This window comes from Notothenia coriiceps, unplaced genomic scaffold, assembly GCF_000735185.1.
Source record: "Notothenia coriiceps isolate Sejong01 unplaced genomic scaffold, NC01 NC01_scaffold00020933, whole genome shotgun sequence".
Classification (NCBI taxonomy): Eukaryota; Metazoa; Chordata; class Actinopteri; order Perciformes; family Nototheniidae; genus Notothenia; species Notothenia coriiceps.
The window spans coordinates 8,242-35,274 of NW_011353634.1; the positions used below are offsets into that span (position 1 = coordinate 8,242).

The following is a 27,033-nucleotide window of genomic DNA, read 5'->3' on the forward strand; positions in this document are numbered from 1 at the left end:
CTCACTATATCCAATCCGGAGGACAACAGTAATTTAAAGGCGTTGATACAGACCTATTCACGTTTTAAACACGTTTCCCTAGACAAAGACTATTAAAAAAACAAAACCATCTAAGACTATTTTTACCACAGACGGGCTTGTTCCTGACAAATGTGCAACGAAGCGAAGTAACAACCTAACAAAAGCAATGAAGAACAAGACTGCTAACAAGGAAACGGGATGTTAAACATGTCCAGTTTAAAATATTCACAAATCAGCTTTATGAATGTTTGACTAGAAAGGATTTGAACCAACACATACCTTTTTAGACAAACAGTGGTTTTTGGTGGAATATAAATGGATCTTACCTGCCCTGCACCTTGATGTCAGAAATAGCGTAGAAGTATCTGGACAGGTTGTTCTCATCCACCATGGTGGCTCCAGTGGCTGCCTTTAGCAGCTTAATCCTCAGATCAGTGATGGTGAAGAAGTCCCGCAGGTTCTTGGTGGTATCCAGCTGGCCGTACAGCGAGGCCATGTTGTGTAGCCGAGGCCCGGCAAAGAGGGCAAAGCGGTCCTTTATCTCAAATCGTACCGTCTTGTCGTTCTTCCACACGTAGCCTCTGGAGTAGTCCTCAGTGCAGATGATATCCAGCAGAGTGCGCTGAGTGAGGTCTCCGACCGTCTTGGGCTCCATGGTGAAGGCGTCCAGGCAGTCTGTCGCGTAGAACTGGTACGGGGTCCAGGTCCGGCCGTAGTCCAGGGACTTTTCCAGGACCATCTGCTCAGGTCTGCCTGACTCAAAGGTCAGTACGATGTCATCAGTCAGCTCGACAGTTTTGTTCCATGACAGCGTGATGTTCACCTGGAGGGGCTTCGGGTATTTCTTCCATGAGGTGGACTGCCAAAACGTGGTGGGGTTGCGACCTTCAAAGTCAAACATCAGCTCTGGAGGATGAGCCAGCTCCTCAGTGGCAGCATCACATTCATTGTTGCACATGTAAGGATTCTCCTATAAAAAACAGAAATAGATACACACGTTAGTGCACGTTGAAATCAGGGTATACAAATGCATATTACATCATGTAAAATGTAATTTGAAAGATAGAGTTGTTATAAATCAAATTATTTTTAAATTTCAATACCCACAATGTCATTTGGAGACACAAGCTCATATGATATGAAGAGTATATTTTCATTACCGTAGCAATGCAATTGTTACTTGTTGACACTAGGCGTCTGGATTTGGTGCTTCTTATTTTATATAAATGAAATAAATTGGTATAACCGAAAGCATTTATTTTGTTGTCCTTTTATTATGCACAGAGGAAATAATTATCCAAATCCAAGGGTGTGTGATTTCAAGAATTCAACAAATACACAAAAGGCAGACCCCTTGAAGATAAAACTAATTGAATAAGTTAAACCTACAGTAATTATACCTGAGAGCCAGTTCATAATATGTATCTTAAAAAGGTAGGAATAATACACACTTTCTTAGACTTCTTGACTTTCTTGTTGACTGTTGGGATTAAATCTAAATACTCTGGAGTAACTCTACGGCGCTTCTGCACATGACAAATGAATAAAAAACTAGGGACAAACTACGCTCTGTAGTTTGAATAAGGGAGGTTATGCAATTGAAATGTAAAAATGTAGTTAAATATTTAGTTTTGCATAAAATATTCAGAGTAAAAGTGGAGTCCTCATACACTTGTTAATTATAAAGTCACTGTAGTAGTCCCACCATCACGATTATAAACCCCAAAGCATCTCTCAGGCCGGCTGTTGCGTCAAAAGGTTATTTTATTTTCCAGTTCCTCGTTGGCTTGCCATCCTTTCACCATTCCCCCACCGTACTCAATAGCCCTTCTAACACATTCAAGCCCCCCTGTATTTTATAATCCGCAAAAGCCATAGTGGCCCGAGAGCTATAGGAGACAGTGACCCTCTCATTACGATGACACTGTAGATCGCATATTCTCGTTCAGCGCCAGTCCTGCCTACACTGCCACCCAAATAGCCAGTGTAATTGATATTCCTGTGTGGTGTTCCAGCGGAGATGGGAACGGAATCCCGATGAGTGCTTCTTATGAAACACGCAAGGGGACATGCATTTTTCATGGGCCTGTGTCTGCTCTGTACCACAGACATCCACCCAGTCTGGATGTTTGTGTGAGCGTGTTAGTGGGGAGAAAGAGGAGCTCTTGATGTGTTTGTGTTTGTTAGCGAGAGGGATAGAGCGCTCTGAATGTGTTTGCTTGTGTGCGCACGAGGCTTGTATCCCTGTGTGTGAGTGTGTGTGCGTGTGTCAGTGTGAGTGAAAGGCAGATAGAGAGAGGGAGCTGAAACAGAGCCAGAAAGCAGAAGACACACTCCAATTGACATTCCTCTCACCTCTGCTCCAGGAACAATGAGGTTAAGTGCAGATGAGATTCAGATCAACTGTAAAGCGGTTCGATAATCAGCAATCATCTGACACTCTACACGCAAAATTATCTAAAGGTGAGAACATTGCTATCTGCCATATTACTCCCTTATCTCTCCAGTGTTGCGGCGCATTCGACGGAGCCTGCCACTTTGTAGAGTGAAGATCACTGGAAGGAATACTGATAAGCAGACGCCATTATATTTTATTTAAAAGGCCGATGACTGCTTTTTGTCTTTGTAGTAAGAACTTCCCTCGCAAAGAAAAAAACGCTTTATCGTCACAGTTAGATGTGTGTATGACTTTTTAGATACAGATCTTCTCAGTGAATTGTATTTCCTGTGGTACTGTGATATTCTTTCAGCTCCTCTGCTACAGTAGAAGAGATAACTCTGGCATGAGGTAGAACAAGACAGAGGGATTGTGGGTCACTTGGCCTGCTCAGCTAACTCAAAGGAGCGTTGCATGATCCAGTTAGGAGGGTAATAAGGGTTATGCTGCTAAGATAGAGAGTGAGAGCATAACAGAGAGTGGGAGGGAGAGACAATGTAAAACATGTACACCTTTTTGTGTTTTCAGGAAGTAGACCTGCCGTTGCTGCACATCCACACACATGCAAAGCTAACGTGAAACTTGAAAGGCAACACAAGATGCAGAAACACAGAGGAAGAGAGATCTGAAAGAGAATATAGGGGCTGCTTGAGTTTGGCCACCGGGACATTCAATTATACGAATGTTAACTGTTTGCCAATAACGTGTGCTGAGGCTCGTTGAATTCCCCACTTTAGCTCGAACTGCCTTGGAGGTTTGCTCAGACGACGACGGTACACGAAGAGTGCAGGAGGGAGGGAGAGAAACAAAGACAGTGTGAGACGGAAATTGATTTCCCTGTTGTCATTCAGAAGCATGAGTTTTCACTTTTTCATTTTTCTATTTGTTTCATTTGTTGTCACAGTTAGGCCTGGGACCAGCGGGGCGGCTGCCTTTGCAACTTTCCGAAATGGGAGCCTTATTCACAGGCGATATGAAGAACTCAAACCGCAACGTCCGTGGCTAATGAGAAAAACAGTTTCCTGACTGAGTGAATAGAGGCTCTGAAAAGAGAGACATTTGCTTCATCACGCTAGCATAACAAAAAGAAGTGTTCAGAGACCAGAGGAAAGCAAGTCATAAATTCAATCCATAATCATTCTCTCGACTTCAGGCCTTCAGGGAAGTGATCATTCTCTCCGTTCACATATGGGAACTGGCTGGGGACAAACCTTTCATGAAAGCACCCTCTATCATTAATACCACTCTAATGTGAAGGCCATAGCGTAATCTAACATTAAGTGGCATCGGTATTTACTCTCTCCCAGTAAAGCCCACCATACCGGAACGATTTCATACAACCCAGTGAAGGTGGAAGGGTAGGGACTTAGCCAAAGGTCAGGACCTTTCATCGGATTTCCTGCAGTGGTTATTTAACAACAAAAACATTTCCTTATGAAGATCAATACCTTCTGTGGTCATTTAAGTCCCAAGGCTTCTGTACTCTGCTGTGGGGTAGCTATTGGAAAACAATAAGTCCTCCTCTCAGCTTGATCCTTTAGCTGTAATCATGACTGTGGGAGAGGGAAATAGTCTGCAGAGAATTAGAGATGAACAAGAGTTTTGTACCAAAATGAGATATCGACCAATTGGAAAATGTGACCTTCCCTTAAAAAAAAATTGCTGCCGTGAAAGTATAATTTAGTATGGATTATTGTCAGGTTGAAGGTTTTGTAACTTAAAAAAAGCTATATTGACGATGTAGTGATTGAGAAGTAAATCATCTGTATGTCGGAAAGTTTTTAATTTTGATGTTTTGATTAAATCACCGTCTTCCAGGCCTTCTCTCGTACATTTGATTGAATTATTAATTCTCATAGAATATCATAACACAGTAATACTAGACTTGGCTAACTGTGTTATTGTGATTATTATACCATGCTAATTTATACAATTATTATGCAGTGTCTCTAATAAGCTTGTATTCATCATAATATAATATTTGTATTATTATAATTGTATTATTTTGTTCTGAATACAAATTTAAAACATCATAGCAGTCAGATAGCCTCCCTTAATCCACACCTTTGACATTACATACAGGGCTGCAAGGGCTTCTAATGGGGTCTGTCTCTACTTGATATTGCTGACATCTCTATTGCCACCATGGCTGCTGTGTAACGGAGCCCAGCTGGTTTCTATCAGTGCTATATGATCTGTCCGGGGGCAGGGGCTCAGTGGAGGAGGCCTCAGCAGCGAGGCTGCGGCTGGGCGCACAGCTAATGATGTCCCGATCTCTACAGCCTATAAGGTCAATCCAATATCAGGGTGTCACACAGTAGGAGAGCAAGAAAAGAGAAAGAGAGAGAGAAACACAGACCTGAGATGGGAATGTGCATTCAAATGTCATTCACTGGGAAAAAAGCATTCAAGTGTGCACATAATCATTAGAGCTCAGTGGATATTAAATCTAATTGCATGGTTGTGTTTAAATGAAAAACGCCACAGGACAGAATATATTCTTTGCACAACAAATGTATGATAAAATCTTCTAAGTATTGACACAAAAATACGTTGTTGGATTTTTTGTCTCTACTAAATGGGCTGCACTGACAACATCTGCAATTTTGCAAATACCCACATGCTTCAAACATCAATGCAAACACTACACACACACACAGGCACACAGACACACAGACACACACACACGTACACATGATGGTGCGATGCGAGGCAGATGTTTAAATGAGTGACATATGGCCTGTGAGATTGACAAAGCGTAGCCTATCGTTGATGTGTCTTTTGACACAGGATGTGGCTCGGCAGATAAATTCTCTGGCCAGCGACAGCTCCAGTTGAAGGATGGGAGCAGGCAATCCAACCAATCAGTTTAGTTGACAGATTTCTGGACTTGAAGCTCAGATCACGGATTTAACTCACGGCAGTTTTCCACTTGCCATATCCTTTAAATCGAGCTTTTTATTTCACCTTTTTGACATTTTTAAGTTTGATGTGTCCTCACTGCTTTGTTTTTCTGTAAATCATTCTGAGACACACATTTCTGCACAGAATATGATTTTTTAAAATTCATTTAGCTCTATTTGGCAAATTCCCCCTTATTGGAAAAAATTAATATTGGGCTATCAGTCACAGTCTCGGGGGAAATTTATTTTGGGTATGAACAAAGGTCCACAGTATGAAATAGGTTCATTCATCACATACATTGATAAGCAGTTTAGTCAAAAGGCACAAACATGGAAAAGTATGATAATGATTATTGTAAAAAAAAATCTATTTGTCAATTGTGGGTCAATCGAAATGATGACTTATTCAATTTTGTTTATTTCCCACCAGAGTTACCATTGACCTTCTTGCTTTTTATTAAAAAAAAATGACACATACACACTGCACATTCATTCCGTACATGCATGCAAACATGGAATACCGTATACATGGATGACATGTTTAATATTAGAGTTATTGGAGGCAATAAATACAAGCCGTCACATGATCAGAAAGGTTATCCAGATTATCTAAACGACTTTGTCTGCTAACATTGCCAAATTAGAGAACCTTCAAATTGTGTATTACACTCTCTTTAGGCTAATGAAAATCATTTCAAATGTCAAGATTGAAAAAAGTCAAAACATGAATCTTGGTTGGGCCAAATTTGACCCCGAGTCACCCAAAACAATTCAATTCAATTCAAATTTTTTTTTAGAGACCTTCAGACTTGGCAACAATTGTCAAAATCTGTTTTGTAGTGTTTACATAGCTGCTGTGGAGGATATCATGAAGCCTTGTTCTGATAAAAAAAACTAGAGCAAAGTTATCATATAATTTTTACTTGAAACGGGTCACGGGAGACCCGGACACAACATAAGGGTTAAGAATAGGTTCGGGCCACCTGCTGTGGGTTTGTTGAAACCTACAGTATGACCATTTTACTTCTTTGTCCCATTTTTGTCAGAAATTGGAATGAACCATATTTTCTCTTTTTTAAACGTGATGTTTCAGCAACCGTTATACAAACAGTTTAAAAGCTAAGGCTACAATGTGAAATCTACAGTAATATACCATTAATGAATCTGTGGCTTGGGCACACTTTACTCGCTAGAGCAGAGCCCTCCGTTCTTTCCTTGCTTCAGAGCCTCTGTGGCGGAAAGTCTCTCCCCCTGGACCCGAGGTGTTGCTGGATTAATCAGCCCATCATCCTGCTCAGCCTTACACCTCCTAACCTGCCGCACGACACCTGCAGACCTGTCGCCGGCCCAAACCTCTATCACACCTCCGGATGCCCATTCTCATTCATGGAGTGCACCAGAGGAGGAGAATTTGACAAATGACAGCTTGGTGAGATCACTTGTCTGTGATTCAATGTTCAGGGATTTGATCCTGGACAAAGATGACGATGATTTGAGCTGAAGCACCACTTCACAAAATCACAGGATGCCCATTTTAAGACCACAATAAAATCTAAACTTTCAATCAGTGCAAGAAGTCTAGCCCGGCACTCACATGATACTTACGACATAACTGAGAATGATACGTTTGTGGTGATACTTAGAAGCTCTGCCAAAAAGGATATCAGGAGAGATCTTGGTTGGCTTTTCAGAAAAGGGAATGCTTGAGTTTAGAGCGAACACAGGGACTGGGTGTTGATCTTTTCAGGGCTCTGTATAAGCCCTGACGGAGGAGACAGCTGAAATGAGCCATGGTGAGATATTGGGAGAGTCAGAGCTTTGGCAGAAACTCAATAGAGCTTTAATGACCTGCAGTCAGGGCCAGCAGTGGCTCACTATAGAGCCAGGCTTTTCATTCTTCTGACCTTCAGAGGAATGAAGGACAGGAGGATTGCTCATCTGACCTGTGAGTGCACCATCATATCATAGCTGAGGTTGGAGGGCTTTGAAGGTCTGAGACCTGACAGCAGATAATGGCAGTTCAATATCATGCAAGTACAGCACAAAAGTACTATTATGTGCTTTTGTTCTACCATTACAGATAACATTTGGCTCACCTTCATTTCTGTACAGTGTGAAAATCAAATCGCCCAGGCTTGCTCGAGTAATGTAATCAGTGATGGCCAACCTGTGTGCCTTGGACCATTATCAAGGCGTCTTCAGAAGGAATAAGTCATCAAAGATATTGTTAAATATTCTATCTGCGTTTGCTGCAGCAGTTAACAACAGTTCATTCAAAAGAGGAATATTAAATATGAGATGTGGTTACTGTTTACCCTTGTTGAACCTATCATAGCATATTTATTTTATTACCTATGGATAACTGATCTTCTTTTTTTTTTATCAATATGTTTATTGATTTTCAGCATACAAAGAAATCACATACATGCGAAGACATAGAGCCCAAAGCAATACATACATATACACAGGACAACTACATTACTTTACTTTAAAGAAAAATAACAACACTAAATTAAATTGGTACATACATACAACAAGGGCACTTTAATACATTGGCAACCATCCAGTTTTCCAGCAATAGGACCGTATTTCTGCAGAGGCTATCACAGTAATTTAAATTTGAACATATTATGTCATATTATCACGCCCCAGGTTCGTTCACAAATTGAGATAGGTTGTTGTTCTTGGTATACCGTATAAAACGTCCCCAGACCTTCTGGAACAGTTCTTGTTTGTCTTTGAGAATGTAAGTGAACTTTTTCCATGTTTAGGCAATCACTCTTTTTGCTTGTAATAAACAGATATCTATAAAAACTTGTTCATAACGCTGTATGTTATGTCCTTCCAGATATAGGCCAAGTAGGAACGTTTTTGGTTCCAGTTTTAAGCTGATCAATAAACTGATCTTCTTTTAACATATTTGAAACAAAATGAAATATTTAAAAATCTCAAATACCCCATGCAGTACTCTCATAGGGTTTCTAGCACCCTCATTTTAGAAACACTGTTGCAGAGTTAAATCATGATAGCAATAAAGATTGAGTCATGATATGTTGGTAAACCTTGCAAAGGCATACCTTTTCCTTTATGTGTCATGTGTGAGGGAGAATGAAGCAAACTAAATGAAAAAATAAGCATCAGGTAGTTCAGTAAGCAGCACATTACAGGGTGCAGAGGTGATGGCTGTTACTTGCTATCGGCACCGACGTCTGATCAAAACCAAAACAGTCAAATCTCCCGGCGCTCGTGTTTTCGATTTGCCACACGCCAAGCACTCCGCCCTTTGGAACGCAGCCCTTGCCAAAGCGGTCCCTTTGAGGACTGCAGTACATCCAGTCTGGGCTTTTTGAAGTACACTGCTTGGCAACTCTGCCTTGATTGGGATTCACGGGGCATCGGTAGACGAGGGGAAACACACTCCACATTAATTAACACCTGGCTTCATTATCTGTCCCATGTGGCAGAGTCCCACTGGGGTAAATTAAACACTGCCTTATTACCATGGGGGATGGTGATGGAATTTCATGTGTGTTTGCGTGTGTGTGTGTGTGCATTTGCTTTGCTGTGTGTAAAGCTAAATCAAAGTCATTTGTACTTGCATATTTGTTGCTTTGTGTGTAAGTGATCATACCTGCATATTTTGTGTATTGGTGTGTGTTTCGCTGCATGCCTGTAGGTGTGTGATTCCCTCTGAGGATTCAATAAAAAGCTTTAACATTGCTTTAATGAGAGGATGTTTAATTCTCTTTGCCACGTCTCTGCCTCTCTTTGCAGAGCTCCGTATTCCAAAGCAGTCTGGGTGAAACGCCGCCTGCTTGAGTGGGAAAATGTATACCTCTCTTGTCAATAGACTTGAGAGAGAATTCTTAACGGGCAGATATTTGTGTGTAAAATAAACATATCAGATGAATTTTACAAGCATTTCGTTTGATCCTGTAGAGACAGAGCATGACACTAACAGTTACAGGGTTTAAAAACAGATTAAAAACGCACCTATTTGCCGCTGCTTTTAATTGAGCTGCCCATACTCACACTACAGTATGCCTTTTTTAGTCATGTATTCTGTACCTGCTGTGTTTATTTCATTATTTAATTTCATTACCTTTGCTTATTATGCCTGTTTTGAAATGCCTTTTTAATAATGTATTTATGCTGTATTTGTTCTTAAATGTCTTTTGCTTTTAATCTGTAAACCACTTTGAATCGCCACGTGCTGAAAAGTGCTGTATAAATAAAATTGCCTTGCCTTGAAGGTTTCTCGTGGTTTCTGATTGGCTTTAGCTGTGCAAAAAATGTTGAAAAAAACCGAATACAAGATGGCGTTTGGTTGTATTAATGCTTTCAATTGTTTTATTTTAACTACATCAAGAGAAACCTTAAAAGTGTCATTGTACCGGTTTATAATGACTATAAAGACCATCTTACAGTACAATGTTTTGTCATGAATAAATAAGAAATTAGATGAGATGAAAGGTTCAAGCGAATACATGCGGTTTAAGTTTTAGAGCTGCTCGTTGTCATATTTTTGAAAAGGCTTATCTCTTCATTCAGCTCTTGCTCCATACTTGATACACAGTCAGTTTTAACAAGCCTTTTATCGAACTCCTATAACAAATAAAAGAAACACTTCAAAGTGGATTGAAAACATTTAAGCTCTATCAAGACAGTTTGCAATTGGTCAACGCCAAAAAATAACCTTTTCCACCATGTGTGACTAAACTCATAATTGTGCTTCTTCTTTTGAAATGAAAGGGCCCCATTATGCTTTGTGGGTTTTTCCCTTTCCTTTAGTGTGTTTATATACTGTAGGTTTTTGTGCAAAGGCTCAAATCCCTAATATAAAGTTCTCTCCAGAGGGAGTTTTTCTCCCACACACTTCCCCCCCTGCCTTAAAACGACTTAATTGGACTTCTTTGTTTACTTCTGAACATAGGGAAACCGCTTTGAAACACTCGTGCTTCTATTGGTTAGCGCTCCAACACACTGCACTCGATAGGCTAAGGGCGGCTGACCCACAACAGATCTGCTATCCAATCAGAGCAGACTGGGCTCTGGTTTCAGACAGAGGGTGAACAGAGGTGCTGCAGCACAGGCAGTATGAGAAAAATAACAACCTTTCTGAATATTAAAGTATGTACATGTCACGGAAAAGGCACAAAATACAAATATGCATCTGAAAATGATCCCGATAGGGCTTCTTTAACTGATTTCAACCCTTGCTTTGTATGGTGTAAATAACAATGTCCTCAAGGATGGCTGACCTTTGCTAAGGCAACAGACTTGATCTCATCACGTCTTACCAGCCCAGAATCTCTATTTCTATTTCACTCCTATTAGGCTGTACAGAAAATGAAAGTATAATCCATTTGCTACCCTAGAATGGCTCTACCTTAACAATGCCCTGATAAACTATTCTAAAATCATCACGTTATTGATTTTGATTCTTGGTAGTTTCATATAAGCAGCTTCAAAACACATCAATCTGCGGCTGAGGGATTTTAAGTGCTCTCTCATTGAGAAGAAAATCGGAAGACATAGACTCAGTTCTCACCCTGTTACAATGAGACGCGGGGGTCATCGCCGAGAAATTGATAGAAACTGGGATGAAATTGAGACAGCGAAAGAATGAACGAGACACAGCGAGAGTGAAATTGCTGCATTGTTCATCAGTGTGTTGGCTCATAGTGTGTCAACTCGTCCTCCATCTTTTCAATATGCATAGTTATTAGAGGCTTTTATTAATTTGAAATGCCAAAGTGAAGAATAAAGCATGACTGAAATGTCACCCTTTTCACTGAGCATGATAAAATCACACCGGTCACTTTTGGAATCGGACATTCTTTACTTTGATCTGCCTCTCTCCCTCTCTCCCTTTCCTTCTCTTTCTTTCCACAGCACACTCTCTTTATACTCTCTCAGAGATCGATATGGCGTGACAACATGATGGCTGGGTTTCCTTAGGGGAGGGTGGTCGCCACAGTTGCCTGTCATCTTGCCATTAATTCTCTCTTTCAAGTCTTGGTCCTTTGACTCAGTTCATGATGTCTGGAAATAAATAATAAAATGAAAACAAAAACATAGAATTCTGCCATGTAATGCTTGACCTTTTCAAAAACCACAGCCAGTGTTTTGACCTCTAAGGGATTCTGGACACACAGACCATTCAAAATGAAAGTGCTGCCTGTAATAAAACCTTTAAGGCACAATTTTGGGAAATTCGCTTATTTACTTTCTTTCAGAGAGTGAGATGAGAAGATTGATAGCAATCTTGTGTGGTCTGTACATTACAGTCTAGAGCTTATGCTTGGATATCATTGGCCTAGCTTAGCAAATAGATTGGAAACAGAGGAATCGATAGGCTTGGTTCAGTTCAAAGACATAAAAACCTCACTCATAAACATATTTTGTCCTTTTCGCCTAACACGTACGCACACTAAAATGTACAAATTATAATGGGTTAAGGGAAAATTATCTTAAATTGTGTCAAGCAGCTAAAACCAGACGCCACATGATGCGATTAAGTAAAATATTGTTCTAAGACTTGATTTTGCTCAATATCTGCATGACTTCTTACCTTAGAAACATATTAAAGTCATTCCAACTTGATAGCCTCTTCTCCACATTAGTGCTATCCTTAATATTGACTTTGAAAATTCAATTTCTCTCAGTTTCTCAAGCCACGGAAAGAAACTCGTATATGTCTGTTATTATCATCCTATATTAATTCCTGTATAAGATTCAGGAGGAGTTTACCTGCTGTGTAAATATACAGGTGAATGTGCTCATTTCCAAAAAGGCTGTCAATACACAGTTTTATTCTCACAAACACACACTTTTGACGGTTAATTTCCCTGGTTGATCGCTTGACACTACTACCAAAATTATAGACCGTGTCTTGAGGGAGGGGAAGTCTTTCACAATCACATGTACTTCCCTGCTATGAAGGGGAAAAAAAACTTTGGCAAATGGGTGAGCCAAGTTCAGTTCTTTTGGGCAGCAACACAGAGCTACCCTGCCAAATAGCTTTGGAGTAATTCAATTACTGTATCTTTTACAAGAATCCCATTCAGCTTGTCAGGCGTAAAAGAATGCTGAATGGTTGTGCAAGCACTGAAGCCTGGGAGGGCGCGAAGACTTCAGTTTAATGGTGAAGGAATTCTTTTTTTAAATTACAGTGTGGACAGCCTTGTTGTTACCCTGTTATTTCTTTATTGAAAGGGCAGCAGAGCTGTGTCAAAGAAGCTGAGACACACAGGTTACCGCAAACCATTTTTTACTAAGAAAGTAATCAATTCAAAGCTCTGAATACTATGGCTCTCTAAAAACTGCGGTATATTTGGTATCGACAGGCACCACACGCTCTTATATAACTAATTGTTTCCTGTGTAATCAAAAGTGTCTGACAAACACAGTGATTCATCGATGAAACAGTCATTCTTCCATTATAGAAATGCCGAACGAAAACGAAAAATGCATTCAGTCTGTAACAGCAAATTAGCTATATGCTGCTGAACTGCTGGAAAGAAGCGAAGCTGAGTCATATCGTGAGGTAAAAGGATTTCCTTTGAATTATGCCAAAATACAATTTTATCTCCAGCAGTTTGGTTCCCTGAGGTGTGAATGCGTTTTTCTTATCCTGCTTTAAAATTCAAACCTAAAGGGAAAAGGGAAGATTTAATATCTTATGTAAAGTTTGTTGATCTAGAATTTGAAACCGGATGAAAAGTGGGGATGTGGTCAACTGACTTTCAGTTGTTTTTCTTTCAGTAATCTGCCATTCAAATCGAATTCAAAGACTGTCCGAATTACACTTATTGTAAGTAAACACTGAAATGTAGACTGTATTTTTAACCCACCCTATCAGCAGTGGGCAGCTACTATACATCTCAGTGCGGGGGTCCTGTGCATTGCTCAAGGTACCAGTCCACTCCCCGTACTTTGACCCAACAGTGCTACCATCCAAGTCCCCATACAGTATACTGCGCTACTGCCGCGCCATAATCATAACAGCTGCATTCTCACATCTAATGGAAGTATCTGATTTCAGCAATGGATTTTCAGCTGGTCACGAGCGTCACTGGACTCAATGCTATAGGTCAAACATGTTTCCAACAGCTGATTATTAAACTTACACCTGCCTGTAGTGCAGCTGTGTTATTTGATAAATGTAATCATCTCTTATGATGATAGGGGAGGTACCCTCTAACATTGTAAGGGAAACAAGACTTGGATTAAACCAACGTCACAATTTCATGAAGTCATATGAAACAATGTGTGCAAACCTAACATTAGACTCCATATGGGTTTAACTGCCACCATGTTTCCTCATACTTGAGTTCAAATGTACTAACATTGGTATTAGAATTCGTATGAATTAATATGGATAATAGACAATATTTGTATTAGTGAATTAGTCTTTTTTTTAAAGCTATATTTCCAGTAAGAATAACTATTATTGTAATTTTGTTCTGTGAAAGCAATAGTTCTGCTTACACCTGCAGAAAAATATTCCAAACTGTCTTTCTACGTGTTTTGTCTGCTTAGAAATTCTTTAAACGAAAGAATGCGTATGGTTATAAGCGCTCCGTATTAAATGGCAAACATGCATTCAAATGTTAAGCAGCACAGAAAGACTCTGTCTATTCAAACCACAAAGCCCATCGCTCTCTATTAAGGTCCCATGCATAATTCATCTGTGTTTGTATTTACAACCCTCTAAGAATGAACCTGTCTCAGATCCCAGGGAATAATGCCGACACATCTCCCTCAAGTGCTCCCCTCATACAGCGTCCAACCTCCACATGTTTAAACAAGGCATAGACATTGTGCATCATCAGCTGCCAGAGAACAAGAGACAGGGAAATTAGAAAGCTGGGACACAAAACAGGTGGCAGGCGAGTGAAAGAATAAATGATGACTCCCCCCTCTCCGGGCGTCAGGGGACATGTTGCATGTCATCTCAGTGTCTTAGTACGCAGTGGTGCGGTGATGATGTGCCGGGCAGGGCCATTTCAAAACAGAGTCAAGGGCACAGGGTTGACGGGAAGCTAAACGCTCCAACTGTTTGCTGTCCCCAAACAAATACAATTTATGGATGAATGAATGCAGGGAACAGGGATCAAAGAGTTATGACCTCTGAACTGCTCTGTCATTTAAGCAGCTAGAGTAGTTCAAACTGGTTTTCCTCACACACAAGCTGTCTGCAATCGCTGTCTATCGATCCTAGCCTTTTCATTAAATGATGGCGGTCCAACATTGTGTTGAAGTGTCAGACTTCTGTTCATATTATTTTCTAAGAGATTGATGGCATCAGCAATAGATTGACTTGTGGACAATGTCCCCTAACCCTACACATCTCAAATTAGTAATATATGAAGTTAATATACTTGGAGTTTTGTTTCCTGCTATCTAAGGATATTTAGTTCGATATGTATTGTTGTTTTTGCTTCTCCAACACATGAGTGAACAGAAACAATGACATAAGAGAACCACAGTTAAAAGAGGAGAAGGGGAAATCTTAAAGGAGCTCTATTATGCTCATTTGCAGGTTTATATTTGTAATGGTGCCTCTACTGTGACATGTCTCCATGCTTTAATGTTCAAAAAGCTCTTTATTTTTCTCATACTGCCTGTGCTGCAGCACCTATTTTCACCCTCTGTCTGAAAGCAGAGCCCAGTCTGCTCTGATTGGTTAGCTCCCCACTGCCTGAAATGACTCGAGATGGTCCGCCATATTGGACAACTCCGTACGGCAACCCAAGTAGGACACTTGACACAGTGGCGTTTGGCAAAGCACAAAAAGAAAACAAAAAAAAACGAGAGAGATGAGTTATTGTTATTACAACGTGACTTCACTATTATTTAACAACTCTTTTTATTGGGTTCTTTTATTTGGGGTTAAGTACAGTGTCAGAATAAGTGAGAAATGAATTTAACTTCTGTTAGACAGCTATAGTATCATACTGAATAAATATTTACTGTGAATGTATGCAAAAATGTATGGCATATAGCCACTGTGTCAAGTGTCCTACTTGGGTTGCCGTACGGAGTTGTCCAATATGGCGGACCATCTCGAGTCGTTTCAGGCAGTGGGGGGAGTAAGAGTGTGGGAGAGAAACTCCCTCTTGGAACTTTGTGAGTTTAGCCTGTGCAGACTTCTGCACCATGTACATGCACAACAACCTATATAACACACTACAAGAAATGGAGACCCCCAAAAAGCATTATAGGGCCCCTTTAACTTGTGCAGCTTAGCTTTAGGGTTAGGGAATGATCAGCTGAATATTGTAAAAGTCACAATATGGAATTCATTTATGCTTTCACTTTGCAGTCTTAACCACAACCTTTCTCAAGTGTTATTAGCATCACATGGAAAGCTTCTGTCTCTGGTTACACTTCCTGTACTTTCTTGTATCTAAAACTGCCAGTAAGCTCATTCCAGACGGCCAAGAGCTCAACGATTGAACTGGCAAAGCAAGTTAGAAGGCTATTATATTAACACATTGTGCAGGACATAGAGTTGAGGCACTAGCAGATGTAATATGTATGTCCTGACCTCTTGGCCTACATGTAGCAAAGGTTACTTTTTTTGTCTATAATCGAATAATTTCTAAAGTCTATTACGTCAATTCCTATGAGCATGTAAGACACAGATTGAATGTTCACAATGGCTCCCATCATTGCCAGCTAAGATAAGTCTGCTGCATTGACTGTCAATAACGTTGCAGTCTCCGAGCAGCTTAGTAGGAGCTCTCGTCTCGTCTTTCCTTGCTAAGCCTCCGAGGGGCCGTGTGGTGATCTGGCAGCCGCAACGCCTTTCATCCATTCTGAGAGAGCTGAATAAAGTTCAGAGGAATTACAAGAATCCACCCAGTCAGACTCGGAGTAGCTGGAATAAGCACCATTACTGAATCAGTCTCACAAATGTTTATACAATTGCCAACGTGACGGGGATGAATCAGCATGGCTGCAGATACTGTGGAGCATGTGGGCCGATGACACCTAACTCAAAGCTCACATTCCTTCACTTAGATCTGTTGCCAGATCACTGGAGATGTTGTGGGAGAACAGAGAGTCTGTCAACTTCTTCCTCCAAGATTTCACAATTCAAACCACCACACCATTGAGTGAAAAGTTTTCTAATCAGCAGGGTACTAATCCAAACACTACTCCACCATGGCAGTCTCCGTTAGCAATGCTTCACAAGGGTGGTCTGTTTAACAAAACAGAATGTGTTTACCCAGCAAATTCACATTGTGAAATGTTAAGACGCTGTGGCAGCCATCTGCCAAACGCTTATTTATGTTTTGTGGAATAAACACATCCATGCCCATTACTTGGCATCTACAAATGATTTGGTTCGACTCTGAATTGCATGGAAATTAAACCTCCTCATGAAGCAAAGTAATGACCTGCCACCTTTGTGAATTGCCATTAAATCCACCAAAGCCAACCTGATTTAGACTTAAGGGAGGGAGAAAAGCGCTGTAATTAAAAATACTCTCATGTCTGCTAACCATATCAAAAATGAATATGAGAGGTTTTTTAATGCAGATGACGTTCAGCAGGCATTCTTATGCATTAACAGATATTGTTAATTAAATCCCATGTGGTGCAATAGTGTAATTAAAATCTTTCCTACGAACATTCAAATGGGTCTAATTGGATAATTTGTATTAATCTATGAAAATTCTCAAAATCATTCCTCATTAGTTGCAGCCCAAATGCATGAATAAGAAATATTACACATTTGGAAAATGAATGGCAATTCATCTATCTTCTTAAATGACAGGATACGTCTTTCAATGTTTTAGCTTGCCCACTGCCTTTAAGTGGAAAATATATTAAAGCAGTGTTGAATGATAGTGAGTGACAGTGCCACAGCGCACCACGGGAGAACAGCTTTAATACCAACACAATTTTGAAGAACCCCTGAAGGTCTGCAGCTAAAAATAAAAACAGGGCTAACTCCCTGATGCAGAACACCTGTCCTAGACACCTTTTTTTCCTGGACTCTCTTTTATTACTTTCTCCAAAGAGAAAGCAGGCTCGGTATTAGAACAAACACTGAAAACGGTTTTCATTACCATTTCATCCAAAAACATCAACCACCTCAAACCTAGACTTGTAAAATATCCACTCTTGAATGATTAATGCCCTTTTTCGGTCAGCAGAGATTAGTTTGGACAAAAAAAACATCCTTGAGCCAAAAAGATGGCAATCAAAAGCACAAGACAGAGGGAAGGGAGGGTGGACGAGCCAACCAGGACTCTTTGACCGTCTGCCATGAGGGAAACCAACTCCTGGGGAAAGTGATTAGACTAGGCTCACTGCAGGTAACTTAGTGATTGGCTAAAAAAGCTCATTTGCATGCTGCTCTCATCTCCAACAAAGTCTCAGGAAGCACCGGTGGATAAGGTCACGGTGTCTGTCTGCCTGTGTGCCAACTGAGAATGTAAACAGATCAAAGGCACCACAGCCGTTTAAGTGAGTGCAGAAGGAGCCTGCGTTTCTGATCATCTGTACAATGATGACCTCAGATTCAAGTCAGAGGTGATCCTGTCAGATGCAGCGACGTATGAACACTCGCATAACAAAACCTTTTAGTTAAGTTGAGGAACAGCTTGAATTGGCAAATGATACGAGGTGTGGATATTGCAAATTCTATATTCTACCCGTGATCACTCCTGTCCTGTTATTAAAGATTGATAGTGTTTGTCGTAAACAATTCCCTCTGAGTGGGTGGACAATCCACGCCTTTGATGCCTGCTGTAGTTCTACAATGTGGAAAGGGCCATGGCAAAGTTTAGGCGCAATCCAGATGTCTACATCTTACATTGTTTGTGTAACAGTAGATTAACGTTTAGTGGTAGCAAAGTGTTTTGTGGCTGAGTAAAATGTATAGATCGATGGACTTTAAACATACTAGCTTTTTGTTAGATTGTCTTATTGAAAAGTGTCACACAACCTTTCTCCCCTATTATCAGGGAATGATAGGGTGTGTTCCCTGGACACGTAGAGTTTACTGAATCCTTTTGGATTTTAAAGCGTAAGAGAAGCAGGACGCACAACTAAGGTTGCAAAATTCCGGGAATTTTCAAAGATGGAAACTTTCCATGGGAATTAACGGGAATAAACGGGAATAAACGGGAATATATGGGAATAACCAGAATGTATGGGAATAAACTGGGAATTTTCAAAATTGAAGGTTGGCTCTTCATAGGGAACTTAAATATAGTTGGGGAAAGTATATTTTAGCATAATCTTGACTAAAACAAACAGATGCCATTCAAGTACACTTGAATATCCATGCCATAGCAAACTGCTTACTGCATGGCTATTGAGACCACACCCCCTACAGGCACTGTGCATTCCTCCATCACATGCACAGTAATATTTAACCTTAACATTCCTGTTTTCGTTCTTCAATGAAACAAATAATTATTCAATAAAATAATTAAAACTTGTTCTGTTCCACTTAAAAAAAAAAATGTAAAAAATAAAAATCTGTTGAAATGTCATGTTGTTGTTTAATTTTGCATCGAATATTTCCAAAATTCCCCAGCTTAACTTCCCATGGAAATGTAACGGAAATGTTCCGCCTCTTTGCAACCCTACGCACAACTAGCAACATTGCTAACATCAGTTGAATTTCAACATCAAAATAGACTCAACTAGCATGTATTGTAACCATTATCTTATCATTTGAAACTTAACAAATGTCCAGTAAAACAACTTGGTTTATTAATCTTAACTATCAACTATAAACACAGAGTAATACAAGAATATTCAACAATATTGTAGGAATGTTTCAATTGAAAATATATATATAGACAAAGTTGTTCAAAAACAACGTCAGGTACCAACAGTTACTGTGTAGCCAAAGGAGGCACCAGTCTGACCACTATGTGTCTCTTTCTACTCCCTGCGTTATTTTAATGTGCTTTTCGGGATAATCAACTGATGATAAAGGTTTTACTGTTTGTTTTCATATAAAGTTTTACAGAACATAACACCTGACTAGCGACTTGCTTCTTTGTCATCCTACAGTGGCATTAAATGTCTCAATGCCATCTGGAGCTGCACAAATTAAAACTCTCCTTTTAAAGATGCTCATTTTAATTGGTAAATATTTACTTTCAGGGGCTCTCAGTGGGCTCACACGCAACTTCTAATGAAGCACTTTAGAGCCTGTGGGCTCTTGCTGTTTCCTTTTGTGTGATTCTAGACAAATGCAACCTGAGGTTGAACTGTTGATAAAGGTTGATAAGGGCCAATGAAACACGACGCTGAGACTGCTGTGAGCATGCAGTGCATAACAACTGCGCCAGTACAATTACCCTATCAGTGCTAAGACTGATCTACTGTGTGTGTGTGTGTGTGTGTGTGTGTGTGTGTGTGTGTGTGTGTGTGTGTGTGTGTGTGTGTGCTTTAGTGTTTGCAGGCATACTTTGTTTGGCATGTGTCTGTGTTTGCTTATTAGAGCTAAGTGGTACATTTTAATATTGTCATTTTTTTTGACCAAACACCTTAATTTGTCAACATGCTGTAAATGTAAAAAAACATTTTTAAAGAGGAAAATAAATAACTTTAAAGTTCTGCAGCGTTTTATGATATAGCACAACATATATCTATCTATTCAAAGGGATTAAGAACAAAATACCTCGCATTTATTAAATGGCTCGTTAGAATATGCATAAATGACCATATGAGTCAGGTACATTCTTAACATATTGCAGATCATACGAGAAAAATCATAAGATCCAATCCAGCACATCAGGCTTCATACAAAACTTTTCACCAATCAGCTTCCAGTGAGGAGCTATGGGTGTGGTTAAGGTGGTTAAAAAAACATCACCTGCTAAATATTTTTTGAAAGTGCCTTCCTTTTCTCAAACAGCTTTCAATGGGTTTTTCTGAATGGTTCTCTCTGACAAACAATCTGTGACCGCAGTTTAAAACCTTAGTACTGTGAGAAAAGACACACATTTGATTTAACTCGGCTACCAGATGAGTAATTTAACTGTGGTTCATGCTGAATGACTTGTTGCTTGCATGTGCTGTACATATTAGGGTGCTGATATAAACCATTGGACCTTAACACCTGCTTCTCAATGATTGTTTATTGATGTGTTTCTGCATTGTGTCTGTGCTGCTTCATGTAAGTGCATCCAAGTGTGCACACTGTTTCAATGTGCACATTAATCTCTGACGCAGCAATAGCTCGGTCCCTTGTATGCACCGCTCTCTATCCCTGACCCAGTACTCTGTGTGATCCTGCCTACAGCCTCATTTGTCTCCATCACGGGACGGGCGAGGTTACTACTCACCAAAGCGCAGTACGTTTCTGGCGGCTCTCCACACGTGATGTTTGGGGGGTCGAGGGCCACTCGCAGGTACTTCGTCATGTCAGTGCCTTCTGGCTGACAGGCCATGTAGTCCCACGCCAGTCCCTCCTCTGTATAGATCTGGAACTTACACACGTCATAGTGCCCCCAGGCCGCGGGGTAGTTTTGCATGGCGTGGGCCACGCTGGTGCACCCAGCTTGAAGAGCGAACAAAACGGGCAAAAGCATCGCTGATCTCATTCTGTGTGTTTTTTGTTGAACTTTTAGTTTTTACAGCTGCTGCTTTGTCATAAAAAAATGACAAAATCGCTGAGAATTTTCTAATTCAACTTCAGCCAAATGGTGCATTTGGGAACTGTGGCATCATGTTGCTACTTTTGTATGAGCAGCTTCAGGCAACGATTCGCCCCCATTTAGTTATTTTGTTTTTTCGATTGCTAGCACTTCTGCCTGGTTGATGAGGTGTGTCAACAAGGGGCTTTTCACAAGTGTTGGGTGTTGATGAAAGGGTCAACTAACGGTCAGATGTGATGGGCAGAGGGGAGTGACACTCCTCATAAGTCAGCGGCTGTCAGATGTCCTAGCTTGATCTCCTTTCAGTTGTGGTTTTTGCAGCACACAGCATCCTATAAGACAGAAGAAAAGGACACTTTGGTGAATTTAACAGAACATATAAAGCATTTGAGATATTGTTATTATTACTTTTGAATTATAGTATATATTTAAAGTTCTACATGGTTTAAGGGCACTGAGGTGGATAACATGTGCGATGTGCGTCACATCACCTACTACCACTCACACACACACCATTTATACACAAAGACAATGCAGCAGTCCACTATTTATACGTTACCCTCAATAATAACCTTGCCAAAATCAGTCTATACAATTCAAATCGTGCTTGTTCTGCGAAGCCTAATCTCCATTTTATTTTCATACAAAAAGGCTTATTTCCATGTGTCATGTCACCGCATTTAAGTTATTGCTTTTACCGATTCTCTTGCTCCTTTCACTGCTGAATGTGGGGTTGCCTTTGTCCCAAAGCTTTCAGAGGCATTTGGGAAATATTAAAGTAAAATTGGGAGACAGAAATGGTCTATTTGAGGGATTGTACGTTTCCCGGAGCTATCACAAGCCATCAGTCAGATGGCCTAACTCATCAGGTAATGGTGCCTGGCAGCAGTCAGTGGAGACACACACAATCTCAATGTCTCAGGTAAATGGTCTGTGCGCTGGTGGAGAAAATAATGTGGAGCAGCTATAACAAAACTACCTGCAACAGAGCAATGCAACTTTTCAGTAAATAGGAGTTAGGTGTTAACAGTCAATGTGCTCAGTAGCCGGAGGTTTGGGGGAGAAGTCTGTGGAAGTATCCGCTAGTGGCTCTTCAGAAAAATGTACTCACATTACAATTGAACGTTTATCTACTTAGGACCAAATGTCAACAAGCATGAACAGTTATCCCTTTTAAAAGCCCATTACAAGTTTGCAATGTCACATCACATTTATTCTAACGCAGATTCAGACGTAAGCTGTGCCTGTCACAACCACTGGGAACATGCCTTTCCCTTCAACAGCTTTACTCTCTCCCCATTTAGGCTACAGCTGTGACTGACAGTCAGTGCTGAAATAAAACAGTTTCTGGTAAAATTGGGTTGAAAGCATGTGGAGAGTCTTTTATGTTCAGAGGAAAAAGCTTCTTTTGGATTTTTGTCACGAGATTACCGTTTTATCAAGAGATTATCAAGTCATATACAATTAATTAAGGAAAGAGTTTTAATAAAAAAGGTTCATCGTGTGAAAGGACAAAGATATGGATCACATTGTGGAAACAGAAACTTATCTTAATGAGTTGCTACAGCTCACACACGCAGGCTGGGTTCTGTGCTCCCTGCTGACATATGGAGGCATTAAAATTCAGTATTTTAAATTGGCCATCTTGTCTTTGACTGAAAATGGTGCCAATTTGAATACCTTTGACCACATCTAAGGCAATCACCTCTTTTCTTTTCCCAACCTAACGCCCGTTTTACAAAAATGACTACGGGCGTGAATACATTCCAAATGTAATGACAGATATTCATCTGAAGCAAAATGAATATCTGCACCACAATTCAGGCTCGGCAGACCTTTCAACCTGAGCCATGTCAGGAGGTTTGAAGGCAGGCTTCATTTGATAGACCTCTGGTGGGAGGGGAAAATAAACTGGTGAAAGAAACATTTTAAGGGAGGGAATTTAGGGTTTTAAAAAATGCTCATGTCAATCAACAAGACTCCTAAGGTGAGGCCAATTACAAATTTGATAACACGGCTGGAGCTCTGAGTGATGAATGAGCGATTTCTCTTGCGTGTATCAAAATTCATAAATATAAATGTCAGTCGCTGATCAGCGATGCGTCACAGGATGGACCACTCTCCAACTCACATGGCGTCACACACACGCACAAGCACTCACACACACCTATATTCGCCCTTTCATAATGCTGAGGTTGACTTTCATTATAAAGACAGGTAAATTAGGTACCAGCTGCAGTGTCAGGGAGGCTATTCTTTTATTTAAAAGGGAACATTCAAAGCTAATAAGCGACAGCAAATTGAGCTGACCGCGGGGATATTGGATTTAATTCACAGACACTTGGAGTAATGAAATCTTCAGATGAAAGGAAAATGTGTCAGGATGCACAGTGAACCTCTGCTGACAGATACCATTCAACATCAGAGCACAGCAATTTGAAAGGAAAGGGAGTAAATCATGCAGTAACAAATGTTTTAAGACCCGTTTTCAGTTATTGTTTTAATTAAAAATAACCTACATACAACAAGTGTTTTGACACCATCTTGGCTCATTTAAATCCAATAGAGAGGTGCAAATATGAAAAAAACCTTTATTATAAAAATTACACTCTGAAACTATAAATATACAGGAATTAGAAACTACTCCTCTTGTCTCCCCCGCCTTTTCAACATACCTCGTATCACTATAATGCACGGAGGAACTAAGGAATGTCATAATTTAAATGAGAGAAATATGAAGTCAGATTCTATATTAAAAGTCATAAATATTTGAGCAGCTCTCCATATGCAGGGAGAGAGAGAGAGAGTGAGAGCTTAGGGTGACCATCCCACCCTCACCCTCAGCTTCCCCCTCTTTCTCTCTCTCTCTCATTTCCTTCACTTGTTTTTGAAGCCTCTGAAACACCCCCTTGTGTCCGCTTGCATTCCATCCCCTGGGCAGCTCAAGCATGGCGGAGTGTCTTAAAAGTCAGCAGGCAGCCGTGCCCCGTGGCTTATATTGCTTACAAACTCCCAGCCAGACTCTTAAAAACCATGGCGGATGTATTCTATTCATTTTATAGTAATCCCGCTAAAGTGTGGCTTTGCTCTCTGTCTCCGAGGGTGGCTTTCTGACCTCCTCCTGGCTCCCTTAATGGGCAAAGTGGAAGAGAGCTGTCCATGGTGATGACATACTACGATTCACAGTAGTACACCTGTACCTTAAACACTGTCGTCGATTTCAAGATGACACTTTTATTGATTTCAGTATAAAAACAAGAAAACAGCCCTTGACAGCCTAAACTGATGCCCCATCTGCGGTTTACCTCGCAACAATTGCTGTTCTGTTGTCTTGCTGTTTCTGTATCGAGCACCTGTTAAGGATTTTGGATGTGTACACGCACAATGCCGCCTCGTTGTGTTTATTGATTTTGCTGACTTCCAACCAATAACTTTTGATCCATAGCCAGTTTGAGCAGACTGATGCTTTGTGGCCGGCTGATGAGTGCAACAATAAACGTGTTAATGCTTCCAAGGTCCTCCGCGCCAAGAACCAAACCCTTCCATATGAGTCACAGTGGGATCCACTGGCAAGCAGAAGCATGTCTGTACTGGCAAGCATTTGTCTTCTCATTGTCTTTCACTCTCACAGGGTCTCTCATTCAATCGGTCAGCCCTGCTCTTTCTCTCTTCAAACCCTTCTCCATTTCTTTGTCTCTCAACGGCACCATTACTGCACTAGATCTATAAGCACATTAAACATCACAATTACTGTCCAGGGGCTCCACCTTTAGCCTCTGAAATTGGAGTCACTTTTTATTTACAACAGTGACTGTCTGTGCAAAGAGCTTTTACCCTGGGAGGATGTGGTTGATGTGGAGACAGTGTGAGGGTCCCTCAGTGAGGAGCCCAGCCAGAGAGGCAGTGGTGCAGCCTGCCTGCACCACTGCATGCCACACATGAAATTTGATGCCATACATTATTTAAAGTTCTTCTCCAACCACTAACATGCAAAAACGCAGAACATGTTGAATACATTCTAAAATCTAGGACATCTTACATTTATGCAATCAAACACACACAACAGAGAGCAAGGAAAAAGTCCTTGACGTTATAGTTTTTCATGTGATAAAGCACGTTTCAAAGTAAGATGCACAGAAAGCAACCATTAGGCACACACACTTAGATATTTAACAGGAGCTGTCTCGTTATGTTCTGGGTCAGATTTTGCGCAGAGGCGAGGCACACCTATATCTGACTTTACTGACCTGCTGCGCAACAGGTTGAAGTCCCATTATAAAACAAATATTAATCGGAAAAATAATAGGGATGTTTTAGGCTTCCGTATGTTAAACAATACCACTTCAAACCTGATTAGAGTGACAGTTAACCTATACTGTGATGGCTCTATAACTGTGACGGTGTGCACAAAAAGGAAAATGAACAATATGAATGTTCAAAGCTCGACAATACTCACATTTAAATTCGCTCCTGGGTCGAGCTGCTCATTCAACAAGTTAACAGCCAAAAGAAGTTGCAGCAGTACTTTGATACGCCTTCGAGTGATTATTCTCTTTCCAGATTATTCTAATTTCACCAGATGAATCAAGAGAAGCGGCATTCAAATGAAGAGCTAAACGTTTTCTCTCTCTTTTTTTTTTTTAAACTTTGTTTTAACTTTTGAGTCTCACTAGAGTAGCTTTATTGTCCATATTTTGTTCCGGGACTTGCTCCCATTGAGACCTTTCCTTTCGCGCCTGCAAACGCCGCCAAGTAACGACAGTCCACACAGGCTGTTTGGCTTTACGCAGCACTGCTCTTAGCGCAGCATATATCGGAATGGCGCACGATAAATACTTCAACAAGACGTTAAGGGGATTCGCAGTGGTCGCAAATGCATTAAAGTCCATCAACGCGTATGAAAACACATCCTGATGTTGAGCAACTTATGGAGGCTTTTGGATAGATTTGATAGTGTTGCCGAGTTGTGGACCGTAAAGGAGGAGGGAGATAAGCAATCTTCCTCAAATGGAGACGCTATGTCCAGTTACATACGAGCACTCCGCGGGGTCCTAAAGACAATTCAGACTTCCTTGTAAATCTCAACTTCAACCATTGTTTTTTACGACGTGGTTAAATTCGAGCAACTGCGTAAAATAGCAAACCTTCCCTCGAGTCGTTTATCTAACGATTCAGCCTCAAGATCTCTTTTTTTTCATAGTAGTTAATATTGTGTTTTAAATCCAACTCTGACTTTATCTTAGAGGGGATGCTTTTGGAAAATCCCTGACAGCACATTTCCTCCCGTTCACTCATATGAAGGAAATCATTTAAAACTAATTAACATGGCATGATTTGTTTCGTCGAAAGTCGAATCTTATATTTAAAGTTGCTCCAAGATGGCAACAGAGTATGTGGTACAGCCTCGACGCAAGCCAATACGCACTAACATCCATTGAAAAACAGTTAGAACATTTTCGACTTCAGCAAACAGTAATTACAGTGTTCAGCTCTGATAAGACGTGTCATCTAACGCCGTGCACACCACAACTATGAGTTAACTCATTGCGATTGTATTATCACATTTAGGATCCGTCAACATGACAGGGATTCATGTGGAGAATAAATCAACCAAATCTTAACAGAGGCAAGTCCTCAGGACATACATTAAAAAAGTACACAATTAGAATACATTATTAGTTGGAAGGATTGGATCGCCGAAAAAACTAAACAAAATATCTGGAAATATAATGTATGTTGGTTGTTTTGTTGACGCTCATAACAACCTGATAATATAGACGAAGTTTCCACTACAACACTGCTTCAGAACTCGATGTTTTCGGAAAGACAAAAGAAATATCTTACCTTCCATTAAGATTGTGTGGATTTCTGCGCGTGCAGAAAAAGGAAAGGGAAAAAAGTCCTCCAGTCGAAGTTGATGGTGTTAATAGTCGGCGAATTTTGAAGGGAGAGCTGATAGAATAACTACAGTTAGGTGCGTATACCGGGCTCCCTTGGCGAAGAGTCATAGGTGTCACCCTCTCCACTACAG

The 27,033-nt window shown here is 40.5% G+C and overlaps 1 protein-coding gene across 1 annotated transcript; it reads right to left on the minus strand.

Annotated features, from left to right (window-relative positions):
• Positions 1-347: 347 nt before the first annotated feature.
• LOC104953000 (netrin-G1-like) lies at positions 348-27,033 on the minus strand (the record flags this gene model as incomplete). Its single annotated transcript, XM_010779915.1, has 3 exons — positions 26,847-27,033; positions 20,691-21,334; positions 348-991 (listed from the first exon to the last, which is right to left on the minus strand). Coding segments are annotated over exons 2-3 (902 nt in total), but the record flags the coding sequence as incomplete, so codon positions are not given.